General features: G+C 50.3%; 1 protein-coding gene across 5 annotated transcripts in view; it reads right to left on the bottom strand.

Annotated features, from left to right (window-relative positions):
- Positions 1-3,360: 3,360 nt before the first annotated feature.
- The window catches only part of Adck1 (aarF domain containing kinase 1), an 89,307-nt gene continuing 70,534 nt past the window's right edge, over positions 3,361-22,133 (bottom strand). For all 5 annotated transcript variants that reach the window (XM_051196117.1, XM_051196116.1, XM_051196119.1 and 2 more), the window contains 5 exons: positions 17,428-17,544; positions 9,696-9,845; positions 8,352-8,549; positions 5,870-6,063; positions 3,361-4,053 (listed from right to left, as the gene is read on the bottom strand). In XM_051196117.1, coding sequence (XP_051052074.1) covers positions 3,882-4,053; positions 5,870-6,063; positions 8,352-8,549; positions 9,696-9,845; positions 17,428-17,544 — 831 coding nt within the window. In that variant the 3' untranslated portion in view covers positions 3,361-3,881. The remainder of the gene's footprint in view (positions 4,054-5,869; positions 6,064-8,351; positions 8,550-9,695; positions 9,846-17,427; positions 17,545-22,133) is intronic.

Genomic DNA, 22,133 nt, shown 5'->3' with positions numbered 1-22,133 from the left:
GCTACCATGTAGGTGCTGGGAACCATAACCATGTCCTCCTCAAGAACAAGTGACCCACAAGAGTAATTATAAGAGGTATACATTATTATCTCCATTTTTTTCCATTTTTCCTTTTTGAGTCAGGGTTTCTCTGAGTAGTCCTGGCTGTCCTAGAACTCACTCTGTAGACCAGACTGACCTCAAACTCAGCAATCCACTTGCTTCTGCCTCTCTAGTGCTAGAATTAAAGATGTGAATCACTATGCCTATGCCTAGGTGTATCTCCACTTTTCTAACTGAGAAATTGTGGCCCGGATAGCCCAACTTACTTGTCCAAGATCATACTGGCAATATAGGGTAAATACATAGAAAGCAGAGTAGAACTTCAGCCAACTCCTGCCCTTGCCCTTCAATTCTACCCTAAACCGACTTGGTGATGGCTTGCTTTGGGCTGGAAAGGAGCTCTTAACTAGCTAAATAGCCCTGGCAACTGAGCTGTGCCTTCTTGAAGCTCCATCAGTGAGGAACTGGCTCACCGGAGGAACTGCTCACAGGAGCAGCGCCTGTCCTTTGGTTACTAACACTGTTGAACCAAAGTGAATGGCCTGTTTGCATGAGACGTTGACCTTAGGGAAAGGGGGATAATGTATTTGCAAACTGGCCGGCAATAGAAAATTGCTTCAGAGTAACGACTTAGCCACAAATCTTAGGACAGGTCTGGCGTGCATTCAAACCAACTAACTCAGAACCTCAGGCAGATGGAGCTCTCCAGGGAGTTGCTGTGCAGGAAGCGCTGAGAGCCATCGAGGTGGAACTTCTGAGGTGAGGACGCGTCAGCACATCCTGGGAGAATTATTAAAGCAACTGGTGGCCTCAAGCCAGGGTTTGGTTCAGTGAGTCTGGACAGGGACTAGATTCCTAACAAGTTCCCGGGTGATGGACCGGTGGATGTCCTGGGGCCACACCCCCAAAACCACTATTCTCCATCCTTACAACTCCGTATGGTCCCTGGTTCAGCAAACTACAATCCCCTGGAGGCTGACTACCAATGCAGTGTCACCCAGGCTCACAGAGGCAAAATTCGGAATTTAATAGGACCCCAAGTGGCCGGTTTACACAGGAAAATCTATAGAAAGACCATGCATGGTGCAGGCAGGGGAGGGACAGGGAGGAGCCGAAAAGGCAGGGCTGAACACCCATCCTTATGCTGGACTCAGCAGCCTCATCCTTCCCCAGGAGAGAGGAATATGGAAAGAACAGTCACAACTGAGCTGAAAGGAAGTAGTGTCTGCTCATCCCTACAGTCCTGGTCAATGACGGCAACCTGGCACAGAGGGGAAGCAGGCTGGTGCTGGGCTGCCATGGCATCTCCAGGGGCAGCCAGGCCTGACCAGAAGGCAGTGACCCTGGAAAACAGCAGTGACGGCACAGCCCAGGGCTCCCACTGACTCTTCTGGGGGCTGAGCTCTCCTTCTATCAGATAAAGACAGCCTGACCCTCCAGGCTTTGCTTCGTCGAGTAGGGCGAAGCAGAAGAAGGGGGGAAATGAACAAGTGGAAACTGGAAGGAGCAAAATGTGGAGAGGGGACAACAGAGGGCTGATGAGCAAATGGCTCTTTGCCAAACATGACTGAAGGGGCCTCCTTCAGTTCACAAAGTGGGAACAGTAGCACCAGGTCACCTGGTGTCCAAGGTCTCCTGTTAAATATGCAGCCTCCTGTGCAGCCAATGTGCCCTGTGTCCCCACTGCCAGGAATGCACCACACTCTGGTTTTATTTATTCGGGTCACGCACTGACTCAGAGCCCATCTCTTGCTCCAGCCACACCTGCCTGACCGTTCGCCCAGCTAGTACCAGTCTTCCCACAGGTGTCCACACCTGCTGCAAACTCCCCATCAACCCCACTACCCAGAATTTGCTTGGGGAACCTCTCAGAGCGGCTCTGCCTTTCTAGGGTGTCCCTGTGCAGTGGGTGGCAAGAAGGCCCCTACAGCCTGCAGTGTAGAGGCTGGCCAGCTCTGATCCTGGAAAAGATATGCTGCAGATATTAACCTGGCCATCCTCGCAGCACCTCCTGTGAGCCAGCGGGTGCATATGCAGCTTTCCAAACAGTTCAACCTCCCTGAAAACCACCAAGTCTGCCAAGACCCCCCAATATCCCCATGCACCAACCAAAGGCCAGGGCATCTATGTACCAGGTGCTTAGAGGTACTCAGTTCAGGCACACAGGACAACTCAAGGAGCAAGCATCATCTACAGGTCACTCATAAGTATCAGCCTACTCCTAGAGTTGCAAGTTATCCTGCACTCCCAACCACCCTTCCTAGCCAGAAAACTGTCTTGGGTGCTAAGCCTACAGGCAACATGCTGATGTTTTAAATCCCAGAGTAAGCCAACCATTACAGCCACAGTGAAAAGCAAGTGACCATTATCTTGAACAGAGGGGACATTTATATTTACTTCAGTGGCTGTAAAAGACACCATAAAATAGAATATGCAGCGTGTATCCTCGTGATTAATAACAGAGCTTGCAAACCCCGGGTCCCTGGATACATCCAACCGGTCACCAAGAACAATCGATTCTTTCAGAAAATAAAAGAATGCAAATAGTCCCTGATCCCTAGAAAGAAAGAAAAATCTGCTTGTTGTATCACTGACAAAGAGAACAAAATAAGGCTCAGATTTGGGGTTTTCTGATCAGAGAGTTACCCATCTGCAAGCACGGGCTACCATGGAGCTAGCCTGCCATGTGTGGGATCTCAGAGGCCATGCAGACACAGGGGCAGATACTGGATTTGAGAGGGGTGAATGCTGACAAGGGACTAGGATAGAAACAGAATTTCAACTGGTGATATGAGTATGTCAGAATGTACACAGCCACATGACAGTGGTTTCATCAGGAAGGTTGATGTCTCCCAAGACCTGGAAGAACCATGCACAGCCTTAGACCTGAGACTCAGGTCACTGACTGAGAACCAGAGGGTAAGTCAGGACCTAACCAGTTAAACAAGGCAGGTGCCCCAGTCAGAAACAAGTGGGAGACGATCTCTGCCTTTAAGTCCAAGATTTGGGCTTCTTAATACTGCCAATGAAGCTCTGGGATGGAGATGGAAGAACAGAAGCCTTCAAGGAGCAGGGTGTGGCCCTGTCAAGGGTGGGGTCTTACAGCCTGCCTGGCTCATAGGCGCAAGGCCTCGGGGTACATGGTGTCCTGGTCCACTGCAAAACATGTGGATTTTCTCCCAACCTAGCAAGTAAGTGCTACAACCTAACCAGACTTCACTCTCCTAGGTCTTCCTGAGAAATCTAGGGGTTTCCCAAGGAAGCAGGTACCAAGAGCAACTAAAAGTCCAAATGGAGCCAATGAGTAAGAAGGGACAGTCCCTGCAACCTTGAAAGGATTTATTGAAACACACAATACTGGAGGTGTCACCATGACAGCATGAACCCACAGTGCACAGTTTACTCTCAGATGCAGCCGCCCTCACTGTGGTGAGACTCCTTTGGGAGTGATAAGGCAAAAACACAAAGTCTGTTCTTCAAGTTCCAAGAACCTACTTTTTTCCTACAAGTCAAATGTGTCCTTTTGGCAAATGTGGTTGGTCCTTTCTGACAATCCCCACAAAAGTGGGAATGACCAAGCCAATGGCACCTACAGGAAACGGGAAGAAGGTTGCTTTATCCCCTCCTTAGAGAAAAGAAACTCATTCCCCAGTATAGTCCAGCGCCCCAAGACAAGTCTGCAGTGGGGGGCTCCAACGGTAGAGCGTGATGGTGCCATGGGACCACACTGGGACCACAGGCCAACCCTAGGCAGACAAGGGTCAGTGGACACTCGGGGCATAAGGGAACAAATGAGGTGTGGAAAGACACTTGGAAGGGGCAAGGAACGACAGTCACACTCAGTGTGGAGCCCGAGTCAGCCAGCCCAGGAGAGTTGAGACCCAGCAAGCTAGCCTCAAGCTCTTTACTCGAAGCAGAAGTTCATGAAGGTTGATCTGCCAAAGGCTAAAGGCCTCACTGAACGATATCTGGGTCCTTCTGAAGAATGAGCAGGCCTCTCTCTTCCTGTGCCTAGAGGAGGGGTGAGAAAGAAGGGAAGACAAGAAACAGAGGTGAGGAGACACGAGCTCAGCACCATGGAGAAAAATAAAGACGGCAGGTGGCCTGGCCAGCTCACCAGCTCCCTGGCCCCGGCGACCTCTTGGTTACCTAACTACACAACTGCCCAGTCAGAAGGCCAGGGGAACTCAACTATCCCAAAGAAGATATTCAAAGTAGTAAAATAATGAGGTATCAAGGCTCTGACCCCCTCACCCAGCAGAACATTGAATGGTTTCTTTTTTCAAAAGAACAGTAAATATACCAACCCAGAGCCCCATCTCACCCTGATACAAATATGGTCAGAGTCTCTGCAGAGGGTCCGCTGACTCTGCAAGGCTGAGCAATTTATGTGTCAACCTATCTCAGTGTCTCTGAACCAAACACAAGACACAATGAAAACTGGAATTTATGGTACGGACCTCTTGTTAGGTTTTCAGCTAGGAGCTAATCAAGCCACAGCGGTCTTTCTCATAGCTGCTATGAAAGAAAGGACAAGGCCCCTATCAGAACCCATGTGTGAACCTGTAACCTGGAAGACTCCCCCGGTGTCTGGATCAATTCTCATTTCCCCAAGGAAGTTTACAGACCCAGGTTGTCAGATGCCAAGACATCAGAGGGCATATCCTCCATCATATGGGTTTACCTCAACTAAACATTCCTCTTCCCTCATGTCCTTGGGGTCACACATCCTTAGGAACTATAGCATTCCCCTCCAACCCTTGCTGTCTGATAATCAGGGATAGCCTACATAGGCCCCAGGTGTGGACTACTGCTCAACTATATAGACTGAAACCTCCCTCTTCCTCGGAAAGGGACTCCCACTCTGCTACATGGACCTAAATCCTCCTTGGAGGCCCAGCCATGCTCTGTCTTCCTGTTTATCTGTCTATGGTGTTGGTAACTCTTCTAACAGTCTCTCACCCAAAATGGCTGTCTACCTCCCAGACCCCACTGAGCTCCAAACCCAAGACCTTTCACTTTTTAAGACTTGGATGTCCTCTGCCCTCGGAGAAAAGATAAATCACACTCTGCCCTTCATTGACCAGAGTATTTTGCTGTAACCCAATCTCATATTTGCTAGTGAATACATGATCTGTGTGGCCAAATCTGTTGGTTGCCCACAGTGACCCAGGGCATTCCCCAGGATGGACAGGCTGGAATGTGACCACAAGCCAGGCTTCCTCTTTGGGCTGAGAAAATTCTGCCAGACCACAGCCTTTTTGGTGTGTTCACCGTACTCAAATGGAAGCCTACAGCTTGCTCCTCTAGACCCTTCCTGAAGAAGCACAATTCTCCTTATCATCAGTGTCTCAAGGATGCTAAGGCAACTAAAAAGTTCTGTAACCCTGAGAGAGCCTTCTAGCCACACCTCTCCAGGTCACAGCTACATCTCCAGGATAAAGAGCAATGGCCTCAATGGTACCAGGAACCAAGTCCCAGGGCTAATTAAAAATAGGCTCATATTGGGGCTTCCTGACCACGAGTCCATGGGACACCTGGATGGGTTGAGATACTCAAAAGCCAACTTTTAAGGGAAAGAATCATCTGGAAAGCTGGACTGGGAGGATGAGATCCTGGTTGCTATCATTTGGCAAAGTACGGGTTCTAGGCTATCCAAAGACATCGTCTCAAAGCACCTGCTGATCCACTGCCCCTGTGACTCTCTGATGGGAGATCCAGAGGGTGAGAAGCCAAGATCGGGTCCTAAGAACTGAATGGTGGGGAATGCAGAGCCCATGGAACGGTCCCTGGAACTGGGGGGTGGCCAAGATGGGAGCATACTCACTCAGCTAGTGCCCTGATACAACACCGAGACATGTTGAGGAAGGAACTGGCACTGGACCTGGTGCCCAGAGTGGTCTCAATGCTGCGGAGTAGCTCGTTGGTCTTCAGGATGAGCAGCATCTGGCGAGGCACGTGGTTAAGGAGCTGGCTGATCTCAGGCAGGTAGTTGGCCGCATTACTGCGAATCTCTGAGTCCTAGAGAGCCGCAAGAAGACATGAGAATGGCTGGTATGGCACATATGAAGGTCACAGTGCCAGGAGCAAGGGTAGCCTGTGGCCAAGAGAACACAAACAAGCTCCAGGTGGGAGCTTCTAGCACAGCTGCCTTGGCACCCTGTGGAGCATCATCCCAAAAGAAAAGAAAAGCACTGGGGCCCTGGGGCCTAACCATCCAGACAGAGGTCCCAGCCTGGCTCCCTGGCAAGCCCTGGAAACAGCACTGGTATATTCTGAGAAAGGCTTTATTGGATGCCAATTTCAAGGCAGACCTGGAAGAAGCCCTACCAGCTAAGCAAGCCCAGCCCTATACAGTTCGTGGACAGAACTCTCAGATCCCACCCCAGCCTTGCACCACATCCTATCTACTACTGTCCCCTGTGCTCTACCTCTGCCTGGGTCCTGATGGTGGGTGCCTGCCCGACAACCAGTGCCCCTTCTTTCTGAAAGTGACCCCAACTGTTTATCTGACCCTTCGAGTCACACCCTTCAGGAACCAAGAGCTACTTGCTAGTCCCAGGCTCCTGGTATCTTGTTCATTCTCAGTCAGCGGTGCTTCTAAGCATAGATTCTCTCTAAGTGACTGGCTCATCCCACCTCACTCCACAGAAACCCTTAAAACAGTAGATAGGAGCATCCTGCTCAAAGCCTGCCAAGGGCTTCGCTTCCCACTGAGAGCTGAGTCCATACCTCTTCCCGCAGCACATAAAGCCCCATGTGGTGTTCTCTGTGGCCCACCACCCTCCAGACCACACCAAACGCTTTTGCCCTGGGCCTTAGTGTGCTGGGAGTGCATCCTTCAGGCGCTCCTGAGGTTGGTGTCTCTCTCGTCCTCCACACCTCGGTTCATATGTATGCCAACCACCTTCTCAGGTCTCTGAGGCAGGCTCTGGACCCCTTCCTCACATCGCTTTCCTTGTTTCCGCCAGGTACCTGTAGCCTGCAATTATCCCACTTGCCTGTTTGTTCAGTTGTTTACTGTCTGTCTCTCCCAACCAAAGTGTAAATTACACAAAAGGCCTGTCTGTCTGTTGATCGCGGGAGCCTTGAAACACACGCTCAGGGGCCAGCTAAAGCAAATGTTTATTGAATGAATGAACTCCAGAAATTGTGAGTCGGCACTTTACATGCAATGACAGTAGAACAGAAAGCATAGCTCCTAGCAGCCCTAGATCGCCCCTCTTCCGGGGTGCTTTTTCAGGCTGTAGAGCCTGGAATAGCACGCAAGTATTCACCACTGCCACTATAGGCCTGCTGGAGAAACATGCCTGTCTGAAGGAAGATGGAACCAATAACCGGTGAGAGACAGACTTTTTGTTTTGTTTTGTTTATCAAGACATGGTTTTCTCTGTGTAGCTTTGAAGCCTGTCCTAGAACTTGCTCTGTAGACCAGGCTGGTCTTGAATTCACAGAGATTCTCCTGTCTCTGCCTCCAGAATAAGTATCTGGATTAAAGGTGTGTGCTGCCACCACCCAGCCAAGAGACAGACTAAGACATCTTTTGAGACTCTGGACCCACCCTTTGCTAGAGGTGCTTGCAGGGAAGGAAACTGAAGCCCAAATGGCTGAAGGGAATACTCAAGGTCACAGGACCAGGGAGAGGGGGCGCTAGAAGCAGTGCCCAGGCTTTTCAAAAGCATGAGTAGGACCATATCTCTACGTGCAGTGAGAAGAGGCTTTGGTGGAGCCTGAGTCTGCTGCTCACCACTAAGAAATAAGCAAATAAGCTCCCATGAAGCTGGGCAGGCACACGGGGGTAGGCAGGAACATGGGAAACAGGAGCTCCCAAAAGCCTGTGTCCTGTCTAGATAGTCGAAGCCCATGAACGAAGGAGCAAAAAGTAAAGCAAAGGGGCTGTTTCACTTGGACAGAGCTGTTTACAGATGGAGGAAGCCAGAGGGATGCAGACAAAGGGAACTGCGCTCAGTGAGTGGGAGAAGCGTAAAAGCCGCTGAGTAAGAAGGGCCTGGAAGGTGCTGGAGGAAAGCCTGGCATCTCACTGAGCTTCTGACAACTAGGATTTTAAGTCCAAAGCCTTACCTGTCCTCCAGGCTAATGAGGTCCCAGGGGACACAAAAGCTATTCTTCCCCTGCCCTCCTCACCCCAGAGCCATAGTTTCTACTCTCCTCCCTACTTCTCATCCTATGTGGTTCCAATATGGCCCTCCCTACAGAGACACACACAGCCCACCAATCATCCACCTTAGACACTGGGTTGGAAGGGATCCCTAGGCCCTGATCCTTGCATCTGTGAGAGGGCCACCTACCTCCGTGGCAGAGACTGGAGCTTGGCCAATGCCTCTTTTGACTGAGTCCCAGGACCGGGCTGTCAGCATACAGGCAAACAGTGGGTAGAGCTCTGCAGCCCCCAGGCGCTGGCTGTACTGCTTTACCCTCTCCATGTCGGTCCAGATCAGGGACTGCCACAGATGGCAGTAGTCCAGGCGGAACTCCTCTGTGAGCACCTAGAGCCAGGGCAGCACAGTCAGCAAGCAGTCTCTCTTGACCCAAGGCCTGAACCTGACCCAAGGCCCGAAGCCCAGACTGATACTGAGCACTGCACAGGGCATGAGGAGGACAATCGCTCCCCCAACACTCAGCCGTTCCCTAGGGGCCCAAGTTCAAAGTTAACAGGGTTTGACTATCATGAGTCTGAAATTCCCGGGACCAGAAATGTTCTAGATGTCGGTGTTTCTTTCTCAGATTTGCATATGCATAGTATCTTGGGGCTGGATCACACATCTAAGCATGAAATTCATTTGTTTCATACATGCTTTACACACATGGCCTAAAGGTAGTCTTACACGATGTGTTTGACAATTGTGAGCATGAAACAAAGTTAGGAGGCGTAGAATTTTCCACTTATGGTGTCACCATGCTCAAAAGCTTCCAGCACTGGGAGTGCATGTTTTTGGATGAGGGATACTCACCCTGCACTAGCAAAGCTTTGGTCCTAACTTGCAGAAAAAAATGCTAACTGCTCTCCAAAATCTACATTATCATCTCCGTTTCCGGCTCAGGCTACTTCCCTGGCCTCCCACAAAGACACCACAGCCCTCTCCTTCCTCTAGGCTCTCCCACAAATCCCCTAGGCCTCCCTCCCCTCTGCTACCACCTCCTGTGAGTCCTAGCAGACAGAGCCCTGAAGACTCAACCACCACACCCAGGACTAGCATGTGAGCAGGCCACTAACTTCCGACAAGTCTGGGCCATCTGTCACTGGGGCTCCATGTGACTACAGCTGGCCTAATTTGGCCTGCACCCTATTTTACCAAGCCTTTCAGAGGAGGCTGAGATTAGGGATACAGTATCAAGGCCTGAGAATGAAGCTGAGGTGAATATGGAATCTCTTCAGGACCATGTGCCTCATGGAATCAAGTCAAGCCAGGGTCCCAGGTTGATAGGAATGTGTCCTACTATGGTGGTGCTGGCTGTGGCCCCTTCATACTATATTATTTATCCTGAGTTCCAGAAGACAAAGTCTAGGGTCTCCAACCCTGTTTTCCTCACTAGGACTGATTATGCAGCTGCCTGTCTCCTGAAATTCCTACTCTCACACAGCAGAGTCTGAGTGGGCTCCAATCCCATGAAGGCGCAGAGTTTTCTCCTACCTGGTAAAGCCCATGGTCCAGCAGGACAATCTCAGCCTTGCCCGTGTCCGGATGCTTCCGCACTAGCACATTGCCTGGGTGGGGGTCACAGTGCACGAAGCCATTGACAAAGATCATTTCACTGTACATCTTGCCCAGGTGGCAGGAGATCTGAAAGAGGGGCAATCCAGTGGGCGCTCTGCCCTGCCCATACTTGCTCCAGGGACTTCCCTCATCACCCACTCTAGCCACTTTGGAGAGACGGCAGGGACCACTGGACCAGAGCAGTTTGAGGTAATGCAGTTCTCACATCTAACACAGAGAGGCTCAGCTCAAACTCGGCCACACATTAAAACCACCCGGGACTCAGACGTGCCTGGACAGCGCTAGCCTCCAGTGTTTCCCTGGTTCCCAATGGGACTCCCTGAATGTGAGGGAGGAGAATGGCTGCTTCTCCATTTCCTGATTGCTGTCAGACTTCACTTCCCACACTGTCCTGCCCACTCCCCCTCATTTCTCTCCTCCCCGCTGTCTTACCCTGCCCCTCTTCACTCTTTCCCAAAAGTGAGGGTGTATTGTGGGAACAATCCCACCCACTCCTTCAAAGAACAGGGCTAGGTCAGGGACAGGTGACAGATACGATGGCCCTCCTCTGGAGCTGCCCTGCCACCAAGCCAGTCCTAGGCAGACCCAGAGTCCAGGCCCTGCTGCCCTCTCCCCATCCCCCAGAGCCCAATGCTAATCTGATTTATGATGTCTGTACAGAAGAAACGACACTGGAGAAGCCATTTAAATCATCCTGTCACTTCTGCGCGCCCTGCCAAGGCAGCCTTCTTATCTCTACTCCCTTTTTTTATTAAAGCTAAAAGCCTCTTCCCAGCTAGGGAGCAGCTACTGAATAGAACCAGACCAGGGCCCCAGATGATCTGTCCATGGGTGTCCAGGGGACAAAGGCTCAGCCAGAAGGTAGACGCCCTAGGACACCGACTGTCCTTGCCATTCCTTCCAGCCTCAGTTGAACCTCACGGTCATTAACAAATGAACATGGTGGAGACAAGGGAGCTGGGGCTCATGGGGAGGGGACCTCAAGATTAAGATTCTTCCTCAACAGTTAAGTCCTGTGCAACAAGTTCTATGACCTAAGTTAGGTCTTGCCTCTCCCTTTTCTCGCCTTGCATATCACACACACACACACACACACACACACACACACACACACACACACACACACACACACAGGCCAACTCAGCTTTCTCTCCTTCAGTGAAGCCAGTGCCTCGCTCCCCCCCAGGCCTTTTATGCAAACCATCCCCGCTGCCACAAAGCACCTCTGCCATCCCCCCCATCTCTAGGTCCAGGCCCCCTTCCTTCCTATCCAGGGCTAGAAGCATGCTTTCACCGTGAAGTCCTAAAGGATACTTGGCGTTCTCTTTTACAGCGCTAGCAATTACTCGTGTGATTATTTGACAAATGACCATCTGGTTCACCATCATAAACTCCTAGGACAGCAGGGACTGGCTCTGTTTTGTTAAACGGCTTTATTGAGGTGTAACTGATGTGCTGTAGACTGGCTCTATTACACATACATTTGCTTGTACCAGCACCAGACCAGCAAAGTAAGACTCTGCACTCAAGGTGAGTGAGCTCTCCGTGGGCTTTAAGATGCTGTGTTTCCTACCCAGTGTGTATCCTAATCCTACCAGTCTCCCCTAAGACCCAACCATTTGTAATCAGCTCCAAGTTAAAAGATCAGGAATGCCCTAATGGTCAAGAGCGGTGGCATGGACCTATGATTTCAGCATCTTAGAGCCTGAGATGAAAGGGTAGAAAGCCTAGGGCTAGGCTGAGCTGCAGAAAACTTGAATAAAAATAATACTACATTAGAACAATAGCCGCCATCCTTACTAGTAATGCTCAAATGGTAGGAACGATGTGACCCCACACACACACCTTTGCAGGCAAAGGACTGAGAGCACTGAGGATAAAGCTACACATGGCAAAGCCATGTTTGTTCAAAGCAGGTATGACCCCCAGCTGCCTAACAAAGCCCCTCTACACGGCTCACATCGACTTCTGTACCTTCCCCTGGAGACCTTGAACCAGCTGCTTACACTACTGGTTTCAATACATCATAATTCTCACGGGTGGCTACAGAAGTGAAGAAGCATGTTACAGGGCTTTGGACCTCTTGTAGATGCACCTGTGGTAGTTGTCACTGGTTCTTCATAACAGGCCTGGAGGGAGGAAGATACCAAAGGTACTACCCTGCCACACCGTCATTCTGACTCCTGAAATTTGCCTCGGGTGAAACATGTCTTGGGACTCTGTCATTCTCCTTAGGAATAGGACTTTACCCCAGGTTGAATCTCAGCGGTCCCAGGGCCACAGTTTTCTATTTCCAAGGAGATGGGTGTCAGCCAAAGCAGGGCCTGGATAAGCCAGCCATTTCCCACCTCTGTGAGACCAAGAATCCTTTTTGTTAGGCTCCTTGGAGCTCCTCAGAGCCACGCTTCAAAAGGCCATATCTGACAAACCGAACCCATTTATTAAGTAATCATTCATTTTTATTTGTCAAGGACGCATATAAAGTCCAATCAGGGCTCCTGATCGGCCCAAGATAAGAAGCGCAGCCAGACTGAGCTGACGGAATTCCAGTCAAAATGTGGAGAAGTGACATTTCATTTAGTCTGGGCAAACCTGTCACAGGGAGATGTATGATCTCCCTTAAGCTTTCTGAAATATTGCTAATCACTCTGGGCTCCTTATTTCTACAATGAAAGATGGCCCCTGGGGGCATGGGGACTCAGGGTGGGGGTGCTCATATCTCTGAGGGCGGATCTTCCATGGGGTGGGTGGAGGTGCTGCTGATATATATACATATACATGAGTGGATCCACCAGAGAGAGCACATGCATGCACTCTGTCTCTCTGCCTCTCTGTCTTTCTATCTCTGTCTCTCTGTCTCTCTCGTGCACACGCATGCGAGCACACAGACCATTTCAACACCCCGCAGCCAGCTGCCACTTGGAGACCTTCCTACTTGGGAGCTGTTCTGAATTCTCAGCTAACCAGATGTCACGAGGACTGACTGACAGGTATAGAAGGCAAAGCACAAGGAACAGGAGTTCGCTGATGCCAATAGCTCAGCACTGAAGCCATCTTGGTGTTGCCACTTTGGGCACGGGTGTCCTGAGAGATAAGTCATCCCAGTCCTCAATCTCCATTAGCAGTTAGATGGGACTAACGCCATCTGTTTGACCTTCTCGCGGGGCAACCTCACAATTCAAAGTCAGAAAACATTACCCAGGAGAAAGCCATTACTCAGTGTTAGACACACAAATGTCATTGCTTTAGTTTTTCAGGCATAGAGGAAAAATGTGTACCTGTTCCTACTAAGGTTTACTGTCAGTGTTATAAGCACAGCTCACAAACACAGAGTATGTAGTGCCCAAGGCTTGTAACTCAACAGTTAGGAAGCAAGTATGATGGCAGGCATGCTTCGAAAACAACTGTGAGGAAGCCGGGACTTACTCGGAACACTTAAACAGGAAGAAAGGAGAATTCCTGAAATGTGAACTACTTATTGTCCTCTAGGATCTTGAGGGGGGAAAAAAAAATCAACCTTTGGGATCATCTTTTCTACTGGGCAGAAACTATTTGCATCTCAACTGGGAAAGAGCTACGAGCTGATGCATGGCTTCAGGCTGAGCGCATAATTGTAGGTAACAAAGAAAAGTACATTTCCCTAGATATTAAAAAATCCTGGGGGAAAGGGAGTTGAAACTGGCACATTGCTGGTGGAACTACACATAAGAATGACTTTGGAAGGGCATGTCACGCTTGTGGCTCTGTTTTCTTAGTTTTGGCTGAATTTCCTTTACAGCTTGCAGAGCTGGGCTGACACCTCTCTGGAAATCAGTCTTTGCAGGGCAGCCAGCCCTTCCCACCAACACAGGTTTTCAGGGTCCTAGAGAAGCTCCGGCCTCTGCTGGGCTGGTGGCATCCCACGAGCAAGGCCAATCAATACCCTGAGCCCTCTCTTATCCTTCCATATTACTTCAGCTACATCATCTACCGAGGGACAGACCACCTCCTCCCCGGTGCTGCCTTTGCCCCATCCGCAGCGATGTGGTATACACACGATGATGGGCACGGGCACATTTTTGGGGTAGTCCACGACGGGCCAGGCCCTGCTCCACCCTTAGCCATTCTCTGCAGGAAATGGCTGAAGGGGTTGGGGGGGGTAGGATTAAAAGACAGGAAGAAGCCTGATCACTTGCTCAACAGTCAGTGTCCTTGATCTGTCAGGTGACCTGGCTCTGGAGAACAGGTGCCCAATGGTCAGGCCACCTGCCTCTCCGCTCCAGGGAGAGCTTCCCTGAGGCTGACTTCTGAGGTACTGTCTGTCTAAAGAAAGAGACATCAAGAGGAGATTGTGGCTGAGTGACTCCCCCAGTCCAGACACAGGGCACGGGACACAGGACAGGGTCCTTTACTAAAATGCCACTGAGAAGTCTGAATTGTACTGTGTGAAAAGAACATGCCACTCACACGTGATTTCACTAATTACAAACGCCTCCATTCTCTAACAGTAGGGAAGAGGGGGGAAAAACAGAACTCCATAAAAAGGCTGAGTAAAGAATTAATTGAGTAAATAATATTTAAATCAAGGAGTTATTTTGGGACTTTTCTCAAGGCCTGAATTGGCTGAAAGTAGTTTAATTGGTCTATAATTGTGTGAATTAATTCATTCCTACCCCCAAGGAAAAGTCTATGTATGTTCCTGGGTAGGGGTGTCTCCAACGCAAGGCCAATGTCTGTGAGAGAAAGGGGAGGCTGCTGTTGTCACATCTGTCCCCAGAGTCTGCCAGATTCTCCCGATAGACCAGCCTGCTGCCTGGGGCATATCACCATCACCCTCCTCCTGTCGCCAGGAACAAACATTGAGACAGAGAAAACCTGCAGACCACTGCAGCTGCCCAGTGCTGAAGTCAATGTATCCACGGCCCACAGTGATTTTAGATGAGCAAGCTGTGAGATGATGTCCCTGCACACCCAGACACTGTGGTAGTGAGGACAGGAACAGAAGCGCTGGTGGGTCACGGGAAACTGAGGAGTGGCTCTGATGGTGGCACTCCAAAAGCCTACCATTAGGATTGAAGTCTTAAACACTGCCACCGGCTGATGCTTTCAGTCCTTGGTCCCCAGCTTGTGGCACTATGTGGAAGGAGACTGAGTCTTTAGGAAGTGGGGCCCGGCTGGTGAAAGTGGGTCCTTTCAGGTGACATCTGGCCCTGGTTCTGTCTGAGGTCTCTGCTGTTTTTAATCTCTGGCTGTATGAAGAACCATCATGTCATGGCCCCCTCCACAGACAGAGCCACTCCAACCACCATGCCTTCCAGCCATGACAGATGCAACCTTTCAAAAACCATGAGCCAAAATAAACTCTTCCTCAAGTTACTTCTCTAACAACAGTAAGCATTTTATCACAAAAAGAAAACCAATACCGCTTCTTTACTCAGGCCTTACCAAGCTTAACATGAGAGCCAGACATAAGCACCTGTGAGACAAGAAAGCCTTTATCTCTCCACATGAGATGCCCTGAAAGTCATCCCAAGTCCAGAAAGTGGCAAAAGTGAGTCCCAGGGATCATTGCCATTAAGAACACGTATGAGGGGAAGGAACTGTTGGCATCTGGAATCTCATTTCTCATCACACACACAGATTGCTTCGGTTAATATAAAAGGCCAGGAAAAGGATTCTCCTATTTGTTACATGGTCTTGGATTGAGCCCTGGTCCTCAGGATCCCCAGATGGAAGATGAGGACCAGGGCTCAATCCAAGACCATGTAACTATGGCCCTCTTTTCCAACTGGCTCTCTCCCTAAGGAAGTACCTGGCTGTCATCTCACACCAGAGCATCTGGGTCCAATCAGTCCTCATAGACAGGTGACGTCTTCCCACCAGGCCTCCTGCATCTGTCCCTGCTGCCCTGTAGTACCTACTTAGTCACTTTTCTCTTGGCTAATTTCATGCCAGTTAAGCCAGGCCTCAGCCCAGGCAGGGTCTTCAACCCACTCTCACTGAAATCCAATTAACCTTCAATAAAGGTCTTACAATCGATAGTCCTTCTGTGGCTACAAGAAGCCCCATCTGCCTGAGAAGACACCGCCACAGCCTTTGCTTTTAATGAGATCAGTGACAAATGCTATCACCAGCTCTTACAGTTCCTGGCAAATATGGTTCCTAGATGTATATGCTGCCAGGCTCAGGGACATAAACAGAGGCACCCGGGCAGGCTGCTGGCTCCTCGAAGTGAACACACCTAGGTAGGGCCACCTATGCTGCAGGTACAAATGGCAGGTGAGCACTAATACCTCGATGGCTTTATACTGGGGAGAGGTCTTCCATGAACCTATTTAGAGACTCTGAAACCATCCCCATCCCAGATCCTCAAGTGCACCCTGGGGCAGTTCCCAGGAATCCACAAAGCTACACAAACAAGCTCCCCTAAAAGTTCTGAAATAGATGGCTCCTAAACCATCCTGAGTCAGTGCTGACTAAGCCACAGAGTTAGTAGTCTATAAAATATTCAGATGGAAAGGATCCTTGGTTAGAGGTCAGCTAGCCCATCACCTCCACTAGGAAAACTGACCACCAGAGAGGTAAGTCTGGCTTGTTTCACTCTTGAAAAAAATCAGGATGTCCATTAAGGTCTGTCTGCCTGGATACTGGCTTTTCCCATATATATATGAATGGTGGTGGCAGGAACAAAGGGGCCCAGGCTCAGAGGATCCACCCTGCCCAGAGTCCACGGCTCTCCAGCTAGTTCAGTCACAAGCGATGACACAGGGCAGAGATGCTAGGCCTCCTGATTAGCAGGCACATGCTCTGCTTCCTTCTAGGGAGATTCTACAGGTAGCCTCCCAGCAGAGGCCCAGTAGCCCACTTTAGCCAGACCGTGTGAACCACACAGGCACCACCTTAGCACCTGAAGGCAAGGGGAACATGGAAGTTCCCAGTGTGCTGCCAATTTCCTGGCACAGTTACTGATGTAGCCATCCAAGTGACTTCAAATTCTACCATAGACCCATATGGGAGGGAGACAGAGAAGGTGGAGGAGAAAAGACCTGGGTTCTAATCCTGGTTGTAATTCCCACAGAGGATTTAGCAGATGACGTCTGAATCTTGCCTGGGCACCCTGAGTGCCCAGCCCCTACACATGCAGGGGACTGTCCTAACAACGGATGTGTGTGAAAAACCCGGGGTGACCAAGAAGCAAAAGGTTGGATACCGAACCTGGTCCACCAGCCAGTTTCCCTGATACCCAGGGAAGAGGGGGTAAAGACACAGCTTCGTCTTCTCCCTTGCTCTGTGAAATGACCCAGGTGACTGCTGCAGTCCTCTCTGTCCCACAGCTTGAGTCCTGCCTGCCCTGGTGGCCCAGAAGGGAAGGGTGGTAGTTGATAAACAGGCATCAAAGAGACAGACTGGGTACCGCTGCTAAGCTGTATGGACTTAGCTGCTGTGACAAAAGAAGCCAACAGCAACCCTGTGCTCTGAGAGGCTTGCTTGTCCCTGTTGCCAAGATAGCCCAGGGCTGGATGGGGAGGCCTAGGAAGCCCCTCCCTGACGAATGCATAATTCTTTTAAAGGCTACCGACCAGGCTCTTAGGGCCTGGGAGCCCCAGGCCTAGCCAAGAAGCCCCAACCACACTCTGTCCCTCCGTCCCCAGCCCTAGCCCCACCTCACCTCATTCACATCCAGCCGGTTCCTCTCCATGTAATCCCTGTCGTTGACCTGCCCCCCCTCCACGAACTCCATGAGGAGCACCCTCTTGGTGGACAGCTCCCAGTGGATCTGGGGGACCTGGAGAAGGAAAAGGTGGGTTGCATCAGAGGCTGTGGTCAGGGCTGGCTTCTAATCAAGTGTGGGGGAGCCAGTCATTGGTACATACTGCTTTTGGGACAGAGCCACTGCCAGAGAGGAAAGCCGGGGTGACAACTAGGCAGACTGACTCAGGTGGCCGTTACAGCAGAGCAGAACTCACAAGTCCTTCATAAAAGTGGGAGCAGCTTCCCAATCCCCCCACTGCCACTCCCCTAAAACCCCTATCTTCCACACCACTCACCTCCCACCCCTCCCCCCACTCCATCTTACTGCAAACCAGACACTATAATAGATACTTGGGAGCAAAATGTTTCCTACCTACCTGGAAGCTGCTGTTGTTAAGACTTAATTGGAAATGCCCACCACAGGCTCATCATGCTTTGAAGGCCTGGTCCCCAGCTGGGGGTGTTACTTTGAGAGGTCTGGGAACTTTTAGGAGGTGGGTCCTGGCTGGTGTTAAGAAGGCCGCGGCAGAGGCAGGCCTTTGGTACAGGAGCTCAGGCCCTGTATCTGGAAGTTCCGTTTTCTGGTTCCCGATGATGGAAAGAGCATCTGATAAACCCTTCTAAGCCACAAGCTCCACAATGACTTCCCCACCATGATGAAGTGAAATCCTCTGAAGACGGAAGTCAGAACAAATCTTTCCTTCCTTAGGTTGTTTCCATCAGGTACCATGGTCAGTGTTGCACACATAGGGAACACAGGTATTAAGAACTGTTTCCTTCTGCCTCTCTCTCCTCCAGACCCTGGCAGGGGCCTAACTCTGTCACAGTGTTAGCACCTGGGGATTGATACATTGAAGCAATGGACTGAGCTGGAACTAGAAGATAAATTCTGTTTTCTGCTAGTTTCCTACCAGCCTCCTGTGGCCGACAACACTGGATCTTAACCCAATGCCTATGACTCGTCTTCCTCTTCCCCTTACATGGGAAACTTAACCCTTCCCCTGCCTGCCCCATAGCAGGTGGCCACGTAGCACTTGCCAACCAAATGTAAGTAGCAGCTGGTTAGAGGATTCAGGAAAGGGTTGTTTTCTCTTCATAAAAGGGTGCTTGTGGCACTGTTTTTCTTTCTCTCCCATCCTGAAAGCAAATGTGACTCTTGAAACAGCTACCACTATCTTGCAACCATAAGGGATTAAAAAACAAAAAAAAAAAAACTCAGAGAATCACAGGCAGCAGTCCGCAGGCAACTGAGTCACTCCCTCCTGCTTCATAGAGACAATAAACACTTTGTAACTTATTTTTAATTATATGAAGGGGGTGGTATGTGCCCATGGGTACAGGTGTCCAAGGAGACCAGAGGCATGCATCCCATGGAACTGGGTGTTGCAGGCAGTTTTGAGCCATGTGATGTGGGTGCTGGGAACCCAATAGGGTTCTCTGGAAGAACAGTAAATGCTCTTAACTGCCAAGCCATCCCTCCAGTCCAGATAACCAAACCAAAAAAAAAAAAAAAAAACGGTTGGGTTGGCTTTCAGTTATTTGCAAACAAATTATAAGCTAAAGGACACATTCCTACCTCTGAGACTCTGAAAACAGGTTTCCTCTCAGGAACAGCAGGGGCTGCATGATGCCACATAGGCAAGAGATGCAATCAGTACCAAAACCACCGATGCGTTCAACATGCTAGTTCTCCAAAACATTGGTAAACTATTTCCTCTTAAGGAGAACAACCACGGGTGATGACTTCAAGTGTTCTGGAGACTGAGTCCTCACTCATCCATCCCCAAGACTCATCCAGGCAGCTCTCAAGTCCAGCTTTCCCGTACATAACCATCGATATCGTTCTCTTCCCTCCTCTTGCCTCCCCCCCACCCTCCCCCCACCCCCCCACCCCCACCCGGGTGGAGCTACTCAGGCAAGTGAAGCCCCTGTGCTGAGACCCCGATGAGCCTAAGCTAGGTCTTCACCGTTTGGAAACCTAGACTGATGAAGAAATCTGTGCTGCTTCTGTTGTTTTGACACTGTTGTCCACTCAAAACCAGGACGTGTCTGTTGTTAGAGTTGTTCCTGGTCTCCAGAGGAAAGGTACATGACCTGGGGGTTAAGTTCTTCCCCTGATTTGGAGCCCTGAGCTTGGCAGGGGGCCCTGGAGCTCTGTAAACATTAGGCAGGAGCCCCAGCAGAACCTACTGGGCCCGTTGGGAAGACAGCCAGGAGAGCACCAAGGGCAGAGTGACAGCCCAAGGATTCAAGCTCTCCGGGCTGCCTGGGCAGGGGCAGGGATACGCTGGGGCCTCCCTCCCATACCTTCATTCCCTACGATGTGACCATTCCAGTATGATAATCACATGTCCTTTTCCTCAGCTACTTGGGGCTGGAAAGTAGAGTGGGTTAGCACATGGATATGGCCATAAAGATCACAAAGCAGCAAACTGCATGACTTTGCTCTCATGTCCCCAAATGGCTATATCTCACCACCCATCTACTTCTTCCATCCAGGAAGAAAAGTTAGAGACAAACATAGGTGCATAGCAATAAAGAAAGCAAGCTCTGGGAGGCATCTCACCACGTCCTCCCTGGCCCCAGCAGGGCCACCACTGGCCTATGGGATCCTGTCCCATGATCTAGGTCACACAGTACAACCCCATAGAGACCTATCTGAGGGTTCCACCTGCTCCCACATCAAGACCATCCCAACCCCAAGAAGCAGTCTATTAAAAAAAAAAAAAAACATTCCAAGACCTTGGGTAACCTTGGCCTCGTGGTAGGGCCTGGCCTTGAACCTCTCTCTGCTTTGTCCGTGTGCTGTGGCTTGTCTAGACCCTCAGCTATCCCCTAGGGTACATTCCTTCTGCAGTCCAAGCCTGGCCTGAGCAGAACACAGCTCAGCCTCCTACGTGCTGTGGACACATGCATAGTCTCTCTGCATCCAAGTGCACCCCGGATAAGATTGTGTTGATGGCTATGGAGGAAGCTGCTCCACCTTACTTACCGTGGGCATGGAGACACCAGACGCTGACCTGCTGGTCAAACACAGGCTATCCTGTGATGGCTACACAGTGACTCATGCGGGTCCAGATCCATCTCAGGGCTGAGTCAATGCAATACATTCATGCAAACTTACGTGTCTCTGTGATTCAAAATTTTTTACAAGTACTACAAAGGCAGTTTGACGTGCGGGCTTTAAGCCATGGCTCTCTCTGCCCTAACCCTGCCTCTGCCCCTTGCTGGTTCACTGTGTAACCCTAAGCTGATGACTTGATCGCAGGGGACTTATGCTTCCCCACTGATGACATGGGGTTTAAAACGACACCATGGGGCTGTTAAGGATTAAAGAGGAAATACATGTGCAACACTTCTAGGAGTGTCTAACACGTTAAAAGGTCAGCTGTTATCATACGTGTTACTCATCTGAGAGCCTAATAAGCTATGACATTTCTCCAAAAGTGCACATATCCCTCAGGCTCCTGACCTCACACAGAGATAATCTGGCATGACCCTGCACGATGCAACCCACTCTTGTCCCCACTCTACCCACAGGCATGCTCTGATCTCTTCCAGTTCCAAACCTATGCTCTGCCCGGACAGTTTCTCCCTTCCTGTCTGTCCCCAACAATGCCTCAGGGTAATCACAAGCCTGACTGCCTGGCACAGCCCTGTTCCATGAATGCTCAGTTCCACACTGTTCAATCTGGCTGCCCTTCACCTTTTTCTGGCCTCCTCTCTATTTATTCAGTGACGGGCTAAAGCCCAAAGACTCACTGTGAAGGGTCGAGGTTATTAAACCACCCCCCCCCCTTAAGCACTAGAGCCTTGCACATGAGAGGCAAACTCTTTGCTGAGGCTTAATTACGCACAGATGTTGTGATGGGGTGCCAGCATACAAGAGCAATCTATCTAGAGTTTTAAAAGCTGAGCTGGGTTTGCAGCACAAAATTTGCTTCCTGCTTATGATGTGCTTAGGCAAAATTAATTACTCTGGAGCCTTCGTTCCTCCATTGTCTTAGGAATGGTATGTGAGTTCTGGCAGCCGTGGGTCAGATCAGTATGTCAATTATTTACCAATTTGGCATCCTTGTTTCAAAAATCTGTGTTGTTGTTATTATTATTACATGTCTTGGTTTGGCAGTTGCTAGCTGGCTCCAGCCAGGGGATGATTCTGCTGTTTCCATGGAAACACTGGAGGAGATTGTTGGGTTGTCTGGCTCAGCGCTCTGGCACTGAGGGGCACCTCTGCCAGGTAAAAGGTGGCAGAAACTCTGAGTGAGCAGCAGACACAGTCAGAGAGGCTGGGCTAGAACTGCTACCTAAGACGCGGCTGTGTATGGGCACTGGCTGGAAGAGGCCACCACCAAGATGTATCCGCACTGTCCGTGGGTGCGTCAGCGCCTGATACACTAACACACTCACTAAACATTGCTGTCCCCTCTCTACAGTCAACACTTTTTGGAAGCCCTCCGAGCTCTTTGTCCTGGGTAGATTAAGCACTTCCTCATGGGAAGCCACCAAAAATGAAGCTAAGTGTCCATTGTGTGCAAAACACTTTGTGAGACAGACAACACATGGGTCTGCTTGCTCCCATTAAATGGGAAGTTTCTAGAGCAGGGGCCACCCTGCAGTGCC

The sequence above is a fragment of the Phodopus roborovskii genome, unplaced genomic scaffold (genome assembly GCF_943737965.1).
Source record: "Phodopus roborovskii unplaced genomic scaffold, PHOROB, whole genome shotgun sequence".
Classification (NCBI taxonomy): Eukaryota; Metazoa; Chordata; class Mammalia; order Rodentia; family Cricetidae; genus Phodopus; species Phodopus roborovskii.
The sequence above is the reverse complement of the archived record's forward strand: the minus strand, read 5'-3'. Positions and strand labels throughout refer to the sequence as shown.